At 49.4% G+C, this 15,304-nt stretch overlaps 2 protein-coding genes across 3 annotated transcripts in view; one reads left to right on the forward strand and one right to left on the reverse strand.

The window, feature by feature from the left end:
• Nucleotides 1–3,623: 3,623 nt before the first annotated feature.
• Nucleotides 3,624–4,106, reverse strand: LOC135370506 (uncharacterized). The gene has a single exon (XM_064604271.1). The coding sequence runs from the start codon at nt 4,104–4,106 to the stop codon at nt 3,624–3,626; it is 483 nt and encodes a 160-aa protein (XP_064460341.1).
• A 7,251-nt stretch (nt 4,107–11,357) lies between these two features.
• The window catches only part of LOC135371261 (uncharacterized), a 40,149-nt gene continuing 36,202 nt past the window's right edge, over nt 11,358–15,304 (forward strand). For both annotated transcript variants that reach the window (XM_064605350.1, XM_064605351.1), the window contains exons 1-2: nt 11,358–11,538; nt 12,831–12,948. In XM_064605350.1, the coding sequence (XP_064461420.1) occupies nt 11,484–11,538; nt 12,831–12,948 (173 nt within the window). In that variant the 5' untranslated portion in view covers nt 11,358–11,483. The remainder of the gene's footprint in view (nt 11,539–12,830; nt 12,949–15,304) is intronic.

Here is a 15,304-nt window from a genome sequence, read left to right on the forward strand (position 1 = left end):
ATTAATGACCTTCCTCTTGCTGAACGGATCCGCGTATGGTTCCAGCACGATGGGGCTCCACCCCACAGCGCGGGGCGTGCAGTACAGCTGCTCCGTCAGATGCTCCGGGAGAAGTGGGTTGGCTGATTTGGTCCAGTGTCATGGCCCGCCAGGTCTCCTGACTTAACGCCGATGGACTTTTACCTCTGGGGCCGCATCAATGATGAAGTATACAAGAGCGAGCAACGATCGCCACCTGACCTGTAAGGGAAAATCACTGCTTTCTGCTCGTCGCTCTCCAGATGCGAAATAGAAAGGGCCGCGAAGGACACAATTCGGAGAGCCCACCTGTGCATTGCAGCCGATGGCGAACACTTTGAACACTTCGAACACTTCTAGCCATACCTGGTGCACGGTGATATTTTGCTTTCACGCCTTTCGTTTTGCGTTCAACTTTCGTTTTCTTTTCTTTTTAAGTATGGTTTGTCTTCTCATGGTTCAGGGAAACGTATCGTGTTCTGCATTGAAAGTGTCGCTAATGATAACCTAATAAAGATACACAGGAAGTGTGTTGGATGTGAAGAAATCCGCAGCATGTTGAAACAAACGAATTGAACAAAAGGAGAGCGCTGACAGGGGTTCGTGTATACAACTTTCTCTCTCTCTCTCTCTCTCTTTCAGACACACACACACACACAGGTTCGTGACAATAAGGTGGTGCAGAAAAAATGCGAGACCGCTGTCTGCGAACATGGTGAAAACTGTCGCATACAGGAGGACCGGGTTCACGCGCACGGAAAAGCAAACAAACACACTGAGCAAAAACGAATAAAAAAAAAAAAGCGCGACCCTGAAACTGACGTGGGCAAAGCTGATACCCAGCAGCAGAACTCTTCTGTGGGTTGGGCTTGTAACCCTCTTCCCCCTCGTGTGGCGTGTCAATGTAACCTTCTTTCTTCGCAGCTTTGCGCTCAAATTGTAGAGCCGTCAACAAAGAGGCGGAGCCAAGTGCTCATTACTACGGATTGTTGGCGGATATTTTCGGCAATACTAGTGGGATTATGTGCTATACTGAGTAAAATGACCAGTAGGAACCCATTTCCGCAAAGAAAACGTTAGGTTGCCTCGGGAAATTTCGAAGTCCAATGCAAGAAATTAACTTTCCGTCAATTGAAATGAAATAAAAACGTTACCAATATGTGGCAAAAGTTATTGGCAGAAAAAAATTCCTTGACCGCACGTCTCTCCGGGGCCAATGTTTCTTCCTACGAATTTCTATCATAGTTGGGTGGACCACCCTGAGTAATGTTAATGGTAGGTTAGGTAATGTTAATGTTAATGGTAGGTTTTCGATAAGTTATTATAAAGGTGGATCGTTTTTCATTCGATTTCGTTCGATTCGTGGATCGGATAAAGGTTTTCGGTTGCGTGTTAGCGCCGCGAAGCAACTGTGGCTATGAACGACGTAGAGATGTGGACAGATGGAGAGAGGACAACAGGAAGGAGTGGGGGACAGGGGGATAAGTATGCATCCTGGGCCGACATCCGTCTGGAAACGCTATGGTAAACCCAGGGAAAACCTCAGACAACACAGAAGGCAGTAGGATTCGAAACAAACACATTTTTATCGCACATCATATGGCCTACAGTCGCTCACAGTAACGCTCCCGCGTTTGTTAAACGACTTCTTGGGATGCTGGCATGGATCTGTTTACACAACACATCAGTCGTAAGCAACTAATAAACCATTTTCGCTCGGAGGATACCCCTGAACCCAGTGTGTAAATCAATGGCACGCTCAAGTCGTTCGTTACTGTTTGTTACGTGTTGTTCGTCATGACCTGTTTCGTTTAGTTTTTGTTTTTGAAGTTGTTGACGCCAATGTATTATGGATGACCTGATGTGTACAACATTCTGTTCCTTATATGTTTTTCTCTCTTAGCTTATTGAAACTGCTGCACTGCAACCGGGTGCCGGGCCTTAGTCAAGCAGCTAGGCTGCTTTTTGCAGGACACTCGGCGTTCATGTTACGTATGAACGAAATAAATAAACTAAATGAATGAATGAATCAATGAAACCGCCACCTTCCGGCCTTGGCTACCTCCAACGAAAGGGACGCCTTGACCAGCACGGGCACGCCGCTGGTAAAGGCGGATAGTGACACGGTTTATGCAAGGGGAGGAAACTCGCGAGTTCCTTTGCGGACTTCCATCGAACCTCATAAAACATCAGCATTTTTAGGTGGAAGCGCGACTTCGCAACTCCCACCAGCGCGTTGGCTCCTGCGGCCGCTCCCCCCGTATGCGAGTGCGGATTGGTCGGTTTGAAATCATCAACTTTCCGTGGGGTGCGCAAGCGGGTGACGGTAAATTATGGTGGGTGCAGCAGACACGCCAGCAAAGCATCTATGCCGGTATTGCTTTGGATGGTTTGTAGTGTTCTTCACTACACGTGTTGTCGATATTAGCTCTGAAAAACTCAGGGTCTCTCGTATACTTGTGCAAGTCGATTCAGTTAGAGGTAATTGTGTGACAGGACAGACAGACAGTGACAGGAAAGCACGACCGCTTCGCTTGGTTGGTGTGACAACGATTCAAGAAGGAACAATACCGCGTTTTTCCGCTACCAAAATGATCACAGCTAAATTAGTTTCCATTCTGCCGCTTAGCATAGCATAGCACCGCACCTGTGGCATATACGCAGCATTTCGGCAGGTGGAATTTTTGGTTTTCACGTTTCTGATTTCTGATCTTTCTTGCTCACTTTTAAGCGATCATTCTGAATGTATTATTTTTAACGGCCGATACTTACGCGATTATTCTTAGTGTTTATTTTTAACGGCTTCCAATATGATACGCACCTTGATGCTCTGATGAGACATGAGAACATCAGGGCCCAATTTCGACCACGTGCGCTGCGCCTCTTGGGCTCTCCTCTCCGCAGTATAAAAGCAGTATCAAATTACACAACTTATATTCGGAATATTCGGTATAGAGACTGCTCACAAGAAACCACACGAAACAGTAAACAGTAAACAATATCAACCAAAACTTGATTCGGCACTTACAAGTCTTTGAAAGCGCATTGTTCATCATCAACTGCCGCATTCTAGTCCATGTCGGCAGTACCAAGAGCCGGAATCATTCTGGATTTTTCTCTGTGTGAAAACACAGAGCTGGCCATGGCTAGTGCCTTTAGGAGTTCAGCAGTCAATGCTGCCGAACCAAGGTATATCTAAACAGGTAGCGCAACCCCCCATGGGCCCCTGTGTCTTGTCGCCACGACAGGGGTGGTCAGCGCCAACCATCCGTTGCGCGGACTACTACGATTGTAAATAAATGACGTCAGAAGTGACGTCAGCAGTATGAATAATAAGTAGTGCATAATTAGCCTTGGCACGTTTGCGTTGTATCCCGTTTCCTCACCCAGGCAACAATACCAGACGAGAACACAGAAAAACCCGACGACCAGAACGACAACCTGTTCGGTTAGTGGCGAGAGCCCAACTGATGCTTTAATGATCGTGCTCGTGAGATGGTGCCTCGCACCAGTAGCGATGTGGATGAAGGTGCTGCACTGCTACATGGCCCTCCCCTTAGCGAAGCGGTCGACAGTCATGGGCAGGCGGTGGCAAGGGGGAGGGCTCAGCGGACGTGGCGAGGTGAGCGGGTAGATGCTGAGGTGGCCGGTCTGAGAGACGGTGAGCAGGGAAGCCCGACGGGGGAAACAACTCCTGAGGTGGGGGCAGAAACCGACGCGAAAGAGGAAGGGGGATCTCCGGGCTGATCCAAGAATGCCGGCTTCAAACGGTCGATGGACACTGTGTCCTGAGGGTTTCCGAGCTGAAGCGTGAAGTGCTTCTGAGAGCGCTTGATGACACGGAATGGTCCATCATAGGGATGTTGCGGAGGCTTGCGGGTGCCCTCATGCCGGACAAATACATGGGTGGCGGACTCAAGAAGTGGGTGCTGGAAGGAGGGTCGTGTGCAAGGTCGCGACGGTTGAGGGCGAAGTTGGGCCATGGTGTTGCGCAAGCGGTCGACGTAGGAGGTCAGGTCAGCGAGGGGAGGATTGGCTGGAGTCGGGAAAAAGTCACCGGGAATACGAAGCGTGGCGTCGTAAACCATTTCCGCCGGCGTGCAGCTCAAATCTTCTTTAACGGTCGCACGAAGCAACAGGAGCACGAGAGGCAGCACTTAGGTCCAGCACGAACTGCCATTGGTCTTGAGGGCGGTCTTGAGACTACGATGAAATCGCTCTACCATGCCGTTCGCCGCAGGATGGTAAGCGGTGTTTCGAGCGCGGTGAGAGCCGAGTATGGTGGTAACGCGTGCGAAGACGCCGGACTCGAGCTGCCTACAGCGGCCGGTCGTTATGGTAGCCGGGACGCCAAATCGGGCGACCCACGTCTGGACGAAGGCTGCAGCTACAGATGAGGCTGTGATGTCAGCAAGCGGGGCGACTTCAGGCCAGCGGGTGAATCTGTCTATGATGGTGAGCAGATAGCGAAAGCCTTGCGAGGGTGGAAGGGGCCCGACGATATCTATGTGAATGTGAGCGAAGCGGGAGTCCGGTGCCGGGAACTTTGCAAGTGGAGATGACGTGTGCCGGGATATTTTGGAGCGCTGGCACGGCAGACAGGCTTGGACCCAGCGCTTGACGTCGCGTTGCATGTTGGGCCAGACGTAGCGAGCCGATACCAGCTTATGTGTAGCCCGGACGCCGGGGTGCATGGGCCGCGCCGTGGAGTTGGTCGAAAATAGCACGGCGGATCATCCGCGGGAGAAAAGGGCGGGGTGTGCGTCGGCAACGGAGTTTTGTAGGCCGGAGAGATGGCGTATATCGGTCGAGAATTCAGACACAAAGGCAAGGTGGCGTTGCTCTCGTGTGGTGTAGTTGGCACCGGACGAACGGAAGGCATAGATGAGGGGTTTATGATCCGTGAAGATGGTAAAGACACGGCCTTCGACAAAGTACCGGAAGGGTTTGACGCTGAGGGATATGGCGAGCAATTCGCGTCCAAACGTACTGTAGCGTGTTTCTGCAGGGCGCAATTTGCGTGAAAAGAAACCGATGGGAGTCCAATCATCCGAGTCGTCAGACATCATCTGCTGGAGCACGGCGCCCACGGCAGTAGCCGAAGCGTCTACCATCATGCAAGTTGGGGCATCTGGGCGAGGATGGGCAAGGAGGGTGGCGTTTGCCAAAGCCTCCTTGATTCTGTCGAATGCAGCGATGGAGTCGGCAGTCCAGGCCAGTGGTTGGGACGCTGGAGACTTGGCGGTGAGGAACTGCTTCAATGGGCGAAGGATCTGAGCGCAATGCGGGATGAAACGGCAATAAAAATTCGCTAATCCCAGGAATTTGCGGAGCTGGCTTAGAGATGTTGGCCGGGGAAACTCGGCGATTGCCTTGACTTTCGATGGGAGTGGTGTGAGGCCATCCGCAGAAATCCTATGACCCAGAGAGTCCAAGGAGGAGACGCCAAATTCGCTCTTGCTGGCGTTAATAATAATTACGTACTCGGAGAGACGAGAGAAAAGCTTGTGCAGATGTATGATGTGCTCCTCTTCGGATTGGCCACGAGGATGTCATCGATGTACGCGAAAACAAACGGCAAACCTCTGGTGACGGAATCTATGAAGCGCTGGAATGATTGGGCGGCATTCCGTAGCCCGAAGGGCATCCGTGGGAACTCAAACAAGCCAAACGGTGTTGTAATGGCTGTTTTTGGGATGTCGGCTTCCGCAACGGGTATCTGATGGTAAGCGCGCACCAAATCAAGCTTCGAGAAAATTGTCGCGCCGTGAAGGAATGCCGTGAAGTCATGAACATGAGGGATGGGATACTGATCGGGGATGGTAGCCCGATTAAGCTCTCTATAGTCCCCACATGGCCGCCAGTCACCGGTTTCATTTGGAACCATGTGGAGAGCAGAGGCCCAGCTGCTTGATGATGGACGAATAATGCTCATTTCCAACATGTGGTCAAATTCGTCCTTCGCAATTTTCAGCTTCTCCGGCGGTAGTCTACGGGGGCGGCAAAAGACGGGAGGACCTTTTGTCACGATGTGGTGGACCACACTGTGCGGGACAGGCTTCGACCAATCTGGTGGGCGCGTGAGTTGATGGAACTCCTTGAGGACGGCAAGGTAGGAATTACCGTCAGCTTGAAAGACTGATGAAGACCAGAGACTGATGGAACGATCGTATGCCGGAGACAGTGAGGCTGGTGGCAGAGTCAATGAGTCGGAGGTTGCGCATATCGACGAGGTTATTAAGAAAGTCTGCGTCGAGAATGGGGTGAGAGACAGCCGCAACCAAGAAGAGCCAACGGAACACACGGCGGAGACCCAGGTTCAATGTGAGGGAGCGTTGAGTGTACACGGAGATCTTAGATCCGTTAACAGCGGTGAGGTGGAAGAGAGGTGGCTGTCGCCGTTAGTTTCCGCTCGCTGGCAATACGCTCACGTCCGCGCCGGTGTCCACGAGGAAGCGGCGGGCTGATGTTTTGTCCCGTATATAAAATAGGCGACCGGACTAGGAGGATGGACCATTGGTCGCCATCAATGGCCCGCGGGCGGGTTTCCCTGCTGCCAAGAACATGGTAGTAGGCAATGTTGGGCCTCGGCGTCAAACTTGCGATGGTACCAGCAAATCGTGCCGACGAGCTTCCGCCGCGGTCTCTGCTATTCGAGCGGCTGGGAAAATAGCGCCGTGGGCTCCGACTGAATAGGCGGCGACGGTAGGGTTGACAAGTTTGCTGCGGTGGAGCATGTGATGCTGCAATTAGAGAGGCAAGCGCGCGGAACTCGCGGCAAAGGTCTTCTAATTGCGGAGCGCCAGAAGGGCTTGCCGCTGCACACGGTGTTGGAAGAACGGGGTGTGGTGGTGGAGCGGTGGCAGAGATGGACGGGGTGGCGACCTCAACAACCGCATCTGCGAGCGTAGCCAGCTGGTCGAGTGTCATGTCCGCTGCTGTTGCCAGAACCATTTGGACGTTCTGCGGCAGACGTTGTAAAAATAATTCACGGAGAAGAACGTCGTCCATGGTAGCGGAATTGTCGCCAGGCAGCTGCCGCATTCGGCGAAGTAGCTGTGTGGGGCAGCGGTCTCCCAGCTCTTCAGCGGATAGCTGTTGTTGAAGGCGGGACCGGTTGGAGGAGGTGGTGCGTTGCAGGAAGGCTTGCTTGAGCTGGTCGTAAGGCGTGGCTGGCGAGGGGTAGGCGAGGGCGTCGTACACCTCATCGGCCGCAGTTGGTGTGAGGGCGGAGGTGACGTGGTAAAATTTCGTCAGTTGTGATGTTACGCCAGCGAGATGAAATTGCGCCTCCGCTTGGATAAACCACACGGCCGGGTTGCGGTCAAAAAATTGTGGTAACTTGACAGCCACTGCAGATAAAAGATGGGTTAGATGGAGGCGGCGGGTGGGCTTGATGGTCGACGGACATGGCGGTTAAGGATGATGTTCGATCTTTACGTTCGACGTTCGGGTCACCAATGTTGGGAGCTCTAAAGAACGACAATCTGTTCGGTTAGTGGCGAGAGCCCAACTGATGCTTTAATGATCGTGCTCGTGAGATGGTGCCTCGCACCAGTAGCGATGTGGATGAAGGTGCTGCACTGCTACATGTGCTGCACTGCTACAAGGTTTAATGAAACATATCTATCCGAAATACATACAGTTATCAAAGGTTATGACAGCTCCAAACAGGAGGGCAACGTGATGAGCACACAGAAATTAGGATGGTTCATTTAAGGTCCATTTCTCACCTAGAGCTATACCTACACGTAGTGATTAGACGTTTGCATCTTTTCAATGAGTGACCTTTACAGGTCCATTCCAACAAAGCATGACATCGTTGGTGCACAGCTGATTCCTGCTAACACTCACGCTATCATGGCCGCTCGTCCCACGCATTTTTTTTTCATTTTTTTCGCGACGCCAGCAACAGGGGATGCATTGTATTCATATTTTCACACGTGTTAATCTTGGTGTGCAGCTCCGAGATGTGAACGTCGCTTCCAGTTTAACCCCAAAAGTGTACGAACTCCGTATGACAATGCACAGACACATGGCACGGATGCAGAGATGCACGGATAAACAAGCCCACTGTGACACATGCGCAAAGGAGCAGGATACGGAAATGTACTCGGGTGGTGGATGATTTCGTATATGTGTACGAGTGGGGCGACAGAAATTTTTCTTCTACATTGAAATTATGAATAACCAGTTAGTACACACACAAGCCAAGCCCATGTTGTAAAGTTTTTCTGTTTACGATCGTACCTCTACTACCAACACCCAGGATCGCTCGCTCCTCATGATGGTAGTCTTGCTGATGGGTCTGATTTAGTATTGTTGGTTGTTTTCGCTACCAGTTTAGATATACCTTGGCCGAACTGCCAAATGTTCATTTTGTGATAATGCGCCCTGCACAGCAGGCACGCCGATAACGAAGGCGGTGACCCTCATGTGTGATATCTGTTGAGAGCTGCAAACTACATTGTCGCTACTCTTCCCTTATTTTAGAGTAGCTCCGTCTATCAGATGAAGAGTGGTATACCCCCTCACGGCACCGTTTTGTGGCCGACTTAGTGCGTCGCAGAAATGTGCGCAACTAAACCACAATTTTCGGACAACTTTTCCGGACATACAGCCACTGTAGTACGAATCGTATCATGCGATGCGTTTGGCTAATTCAATTAAAAGTCGTCGAAATTATTTTTAGTACGTGGCAAATTGGCCGGAAGGCAGCCGTTTAGCGCATATTTTTCCGTTCTTTTTACAAAGGTCAAATGACACGTTAAGTGACGCACTCTGTATATAAGTGGAATTGAAGGAATGCGGTTCAGCGCATTCCGTTCAAAAATGAAGATGTTCAATAAAAATCAGAAGTGGAGACAGTGCTTCTACAGGAAAAATATAAAAGGGGGACTTTATTGAAAACTATGAGAGGGGGGGGGGGGGGGGTATCGACGTTTTGACAGCGGCGCTGTGTTCAATTAGGAATGGGGCATTATGACGAGCGACGATTCCAAATAATGAGAGGAGAGTACGTATGTGGGAGAGGGCAGCACAGGTGCTTTGTGAAACAAAGGTAAACCGGTTCAGGAAAAAAAAGAGCGAGATAAGGATGTCATGTTCTTCCCCGGAGGGCAGGGATTTTCTAGGGTGACCAACTGGGGAGTCTGAAAGAGATACAAAAGAGCCTATGTATTCTGAGAGAATTAGGAATTTAAGTTGCGAAGAACTCCTGGGTTTCCCGAGAGGACTCCTGGGAGGACTCCTGGGTCATTGTTAGTCTGGCTTTTAAATTTGTAAATAAGGAATGATTCCCGTTGTTCTCTAAGGCGTTGGGATCAAAAACCGGATCACAGACCGAAAATTGCTATGTCGTTCGTTGAGTGGCCGGGTTTACTAAAATGTCGAGATGCCGGTAGATTGGTTTCTTTGAGACGTCAGACCTGTGGTTATTGCATCGGAATACTGAAGGGTGTATCTGTTTGGCTGATATATTAGGCCTCGCTCTCATTGCATTGAAGGAGATAAAGAACGTTAGAGCAGTTACAGTTAAATGAACCATTAAGTTCTGTGCGATAGTTAGAATCCATGCTTTTTAGTATGGTAGCAGTTTGCATTAATATACAGACCTGGTATCTTCGTCCGTTGCTTGGCTGACAACCGTTATGTTCCGAGGGCTTGTTTAACTTGGCGATCACTAGTCTACCTTGGATATTCCTTGCTCGGCGATAAGTCACGCGGGGTGGTTCCGGAAATACCTGCCTCATACGACCATAGTGGGACATGATTGCATAGTGCCACCTGGGTGTTTTCTCTCGACCGGTCGATCTAGCTCTGGCTATGGCGTCTTTTACTACTTGATTTGGGTATTTTCTATCCGCGAAAGCTTCTTCGAGGCTCTGAAAATGATTGCCTAGGTTACATCATGGTTGGAATATATTCTCCGGTCACGGAGCGCTTGACTATAACGGATAGCTAGCTTCGTGTGTCTCGGGTGGCAACAAAACTAGCTATCCCTTATAGTCAAGCGCTGCGTTACCGCAGAATGCCACGGCCTTCCGCGTGGTTTCAAAAATTGTTGGAGCAAATACTGCAGGGATCTTTCTACCAGTGATTGGGATTTGAAATCCCGGATTTCATTTAAATCCGCACAGACTGGCAGATTTCATTTCGATTTGATTGGCGGCTTCATTATGAACATGATTTGGATTTCGGTTGAATCACACTTTTGCTCAGAGATTTGAATTTGAATTGAATCACATTTTTGCTTAGAGGTTTGGGTGTGGATTGAATCACGTATTTTCTCAAGGATTTGGGTTTGCAGTTGCATAATTTGCCATGAAATTCAGCCTATATGCACGGGCGATTGTGGCGCAACGCTTGCTCCGGCAGCCTCTGTTATACTGTGTAGTATAATGCTGACACTAAATTCACTGCACGCGCTTACGTCAATTAACGTTCTATACTTCATGTGCGGAAAAAAAAAGGAAAGAAAAGAAGTGTCAGGAGCCATCTTATCCTTCCAACCCCCCGCCAAGTACTGTATCATTATTCTCATCTCCGGTTCCGTTTTTTTCACCATATACCAGCTGGCCTGCACCCTTGCCCTTTTGCCACTCTTCATTTTGTGTGCTGAAAATAATCCCGGCATTAAAGTGATTTGACTTACTCGAATAAATTTAAATCCGGGCTTGCTTTGGATTTGATTTCAATTCTATTTGTTCCCTAAAATCCCCAACGCCGCTTTCGAGAGAGTCTCTTTCCACTTCTGTGGCCGAACTTCCTATAATATGTGTTAACTTGCAGACATTGGCTGTGTGGTACTTTCCAAACTGACTGACTGCGTTAAATGAGGACTTCTGATTCACGATGAAAAGAATGATGCTTCTTGTTGCTACGGTGAGAGAGTGGTCAGCCAATTTTAATAGCATGGTAGGATACAAGCCATGCATAAGCCTCTGCACTATCAACTTTTATCGACGTCTTCGAGCTCCGCAAAAATATTTCACATCGAGGTTGCTGTAAAATGCCTTTGCAGTTAGTGTGACGCGTGCCAATACGGTGTTCTATACTAGACGGTGTCAACTTGTTTTGTAGTGTGGAATATCGAACTGCCCCCGAAGGCACCCTCAAGTCCCTATTACGGCATGTACCTCGTAATCCCTGCGTATCTCGTAATCCCAATGTAATGAACTGAAACTAATGTGTAGGCGGTGGGGATGGTTCGAATCTTTTACCAGATTTCCTATCCACGCGCATTCACTAAACATCAGCATAGTGCGCTGCAACGCGTCCGTATAATCTCAGTGCAATCATCTTCCAGTAGAACACGCCTCCGCATCGACAAGCGTAGCTCTCGACCATAGAACGACGCAGCCACGGCCGTCTCATATGTGTGAAGGATGAAGATGAACCACTGAACCAGGCGAGGAAGAAGTGCAGTACGCAATACTTTTTTGTGCACGGTCAGATTGAGCTCGATGGAACCAAATAACATCGAGGAAAAGCCGGCAAATGAAGAAGCTGAGCAACACGGTACGTTGCCCATTCCCATGCATTGTAGATCAGTGACATGTCTAACGTTTTCCTGCCGGTAGAACGTAGTTCTTCGTGATAGCCGGCGGAACACCTGTACCTACGATGATGACCACAAGCAGGATAATCTGCTCGTCTGCTTTCAGGACGTTTCCGTGCGTCATGTTCCGGTGAGAATGGTCACATTTATGAGTTCCCTCTCCGACACAGTATCCGCAGGTTTTCACCCCAGCGGGAGACAATGAACGGCATGAGCGACAACTGATCTCGCTATACTATGTGGGCTGCGCATGCGGCGCTTTTCTCGGAGGACAGTTGAAGTCGCGTTCTAGTTTCTTCTAGGGAGGAGTTCATTCTATGAAATTTCTTCCATTCGGTCGGCAACAGAACGACGTCACATCGTGGTGTACATATCGTCTGCTCTGCTTTCTCCGCAGCTGGACATAGCTAAGACGTGGCCTAGATATTGCGAATTTTCGGCAGCAACTCTCGATGATGAATTGGGTTGCGCATCTCATTTAGGTGCTCTATTCTAGTCGTCCGCTGTAGAGAGCGTGGGTTTCCCTTAATCAGATGCCCCGCCGCTGATTTGTCGCTTCTCTGTCATCCGCGCAGGGATGCGTCGTAACGACTGAACAGACGTACTTCACCGAAGGCATTCGTTCTTCCGTTTCAAGAGTTTTCACAGGCATTCACAAAGTTGAGTTGAAACACAAGGTCCTCTTGTTGTCACACTGACGGCGCGCGTACGTCGCTCCGTGCAGAGCCGTTTATGGAGAGTGTCTGGCCACTCTCTTATATTTCCTCACCTCGTGGGTGAAACCTGTGTTCACTTTATAGTCGTTGATGCGGCTTCCAAACAGGCTGAACACAAGCCTGCCCCACTGCGATGCAGTCCGACAGCTGATCGACAAATGCTTTGTCGCGCGTAGTGAAATTTGCCGGAAACTCGGCTCATGCTCTACATTCACCTGTCATATGAAGGGATTTCTTGCCAAACTCAAATAATTCGAGGACGAAGGATTCGCGATCAATCCGCAAATGTCTTCCCTCCTTCCGTCGTAAACAACGCTCTGCATCAATCTGGCGTCGCCAACCGCCACTAATGCGGCTTTTACGTAGACTGAATACTGCCTTCACTGAACTATTTACACGATGGTTGCTTGGCTCGGCTCGTATGTGCGACATGCATATGTTACACGAGCAGAAAAGTAAAACTATCCCCACCCCAAGTGCAATCACTCCCCCCACTTGATCTACCCATGTATTAAAGTAACCACCTTTCATTCCAGCGGCACAGGGTCCGCTCGAAGACGCAAAGCCAGATGGCAAACATGGGCCACGAAGCTACGGGGCGGGAATCATGACGCCGGACACAATATCAGATCTGGAGCAGATTGTGGCACCTGGGTATGTCGACATCAAAGTGCACGTTCACACGTTATCTCTGTCCTGCTACAGCGATAAACTTTAGTGCCGCGTCTCTTGCAGTCTTACGCTTGCGAATGATGAGCTACTTTTATGAGAAATTTTTTTGTCCCTATGCTAGCTGCACTTGAGCAGTCATGTATAGAATCAAATAGTCACGTTTTTTGGTAAAAAATACAATTTTAGTGGGATAAGCGTGCGTTTTCTCCTTCCACCGCTTCTGTCGATGGGAAAGCCTGCGGTGAATTTGCGCGCTGTATATCGCACAGCCGTGACAGTGAGCGAATAACGGAAATGCCGCAGATCTCAACAGGAAGCAAAATAGTGGGACAATGCTCACAACCCATGCGTACAAGTGGATTCAGATGAGTGTCATGAGTGCAGGAGATGGAGTTACAAATTGAATGTTCCACATTTAGGAAAGTAGAGAAATTGAGATGCGTGGCGGAAATACTAAACCTTAACAATGAATGTTGTGTAACGTGTCCATGATGTCGAGGTGCTATTCGAGACGAAATCGTTGGTGTAGCACGACAAATTGTGTTAGTTAGTACAGTTATCTCTTCCGGTGCAATGACTTTAGTTACTATTAAAAACGGCGTGCTTCATTATGACGTCGTTTCAAAAATCGACACTGGTCGACAGTAGGCCAATCGGATGCAGCCCGCCGTGGTGACGGAGGCTTTCGAATGCATATGACAAGAATTGTAGCAACATCCCAGGCACAAGACTGGTACATTCCTACTCAGCGTGCTCGATGGAGTGCAACTTTGGAGCTCCACGTTGGTGCTCGTGCGGCATACTGATGCAGCCTTCAAGGTTCTCATATTAGAAAGGCAAAGCAAAAGGCAGTTCAGACCAATGTACCTGTCCAACGAGTGTGGGCCGTAGAATGCGTCTCTTTGTTTTGCCCAGATGCGTCGTCGGAGCATGTTGTGGGAAAACATGCGCAATAGGAAAAGAGAAGCTGCATTGTGTTGCAAAATCTTACGGTACCTCTCAGAGGGAACCGCCTTTCATATACTGGCGGTTGAATTGTACACGAAGTACTTTTATAGAAGAAATTTAGGGCATCCTTCTCACGGTTGGTCATTTGCTTTCGTACTAACTTGATGTGACTGTCCCAAATAAAACCAGTTATATGTACTCTTATACCAAAAGCGCACTGTCGCACACGATCTGGATCGATCCGCAATCGGTCGGCGCAATCCCGCTGGACACGCTGCGCCGTCCGCACTTCATGTTAGTGATCCAGGTTTTCATTTGAAGCCTCTCATATTGAAAGAAAACATTGGTCCAGGATGTCTACTTGAAATATATTCACATTAATGCAAATGCTATTTCAGCTGTTTCAGCGTTTGTCCATGTTGTTTTCTTCGTTCGGGCTAGAGTCACTAAATAAGCTACGCTTCAGAGTAACGACACTGAGCCGCCATGTTGTTTCGGATGACCTCCAGCCCCACCTCTATTTTGGCAGTAGAAATAGAAGAAGGTGAAGTTCAGCAGTGGAAGAAGACAACACTTCGAAGAGCGCTAAATGGATGGCGCTGGGGGTCATCCGAAACAACATGGCGGCTCAGTGTCGATACTCTGAAGCGTAGCTTATTTAGTGACTCTAGTTCGGGCCGCTGCCATTAGGGTGTCGAACCGAAACGTTTTTCGTTCCGGTTTTCGTGCCGGTTCTACCATAAACGGTCCGGTACCGGTTCTGCTCGGGAGCAAAAACATAACGGTTCATACCGGTTTTAACCGGTTCCGCTCCTGGTGGGCATATTCATTCCCAGAAAAAAAAACAATGTTGCAAAATGTAAGCCCGTTTATTCCGCATACATGGTATTTAATATTAATAGGTAGCTGTGAAATTGGTAGCTCCTGGTTCCTGTAGGTGACTGTCTGTTCAAATAGGCTTTCTCCTTTCTTGAAGCGCATGATCCAGACGGACTTGTATGTCGTGATGTCATACATGAAGTACTTTCTTGCTGGATTGATGTGATCGCGTCCCATCCGAATGTCTGTTGCTGCTTCCTAACCATCAAGCACCACCGCACGAGTAAGACGCAAGTCGAGGAACACCTACACTCACAAACGCGCTGGACGGCTCCGTTTTCTTTCTTCGTGTCCTGTCCACAAAAGAGGGGTCACTTCGCACGCGCTTCCCCTCGCGGATATGCAAATGTATTCAACTTCGCCAGGATCCGCCAGCTTGTGCGCACTGCGGTGACAGCCTGACTGTCTTGCACGTACTGGCATCCTGCCCTCACTTCGAACACCAACGCCAACAGTATTTCACCGCATTCTACAGATAGCATGTCCCACTCCACCCAGCCCTTCTACTGGG

Source organism: Ornithodoros turicata, chromosome 10 (assembly GCF_037126465.1).
Source record: "Ornithodoros turicata isolate Travis chromosome 10, ASM3712646v1, whole genome shotgun sequence".
NCBI lineage: Eukaryota > Metazoa > Arthropoda > Arachnida > Ixodida > Argasidae > Ornithodoros > Ornithodoros turicata.

Excerpts from the sequence above, each read along its gene's own strand:
- LOC135370506 (XM_064604271.1), bottom strand. The coding sequence starts at position 4,106 with ATGGTTTACGACGCCACGCTTCGTATTCCCGGTGACTTTTTCCCGACT.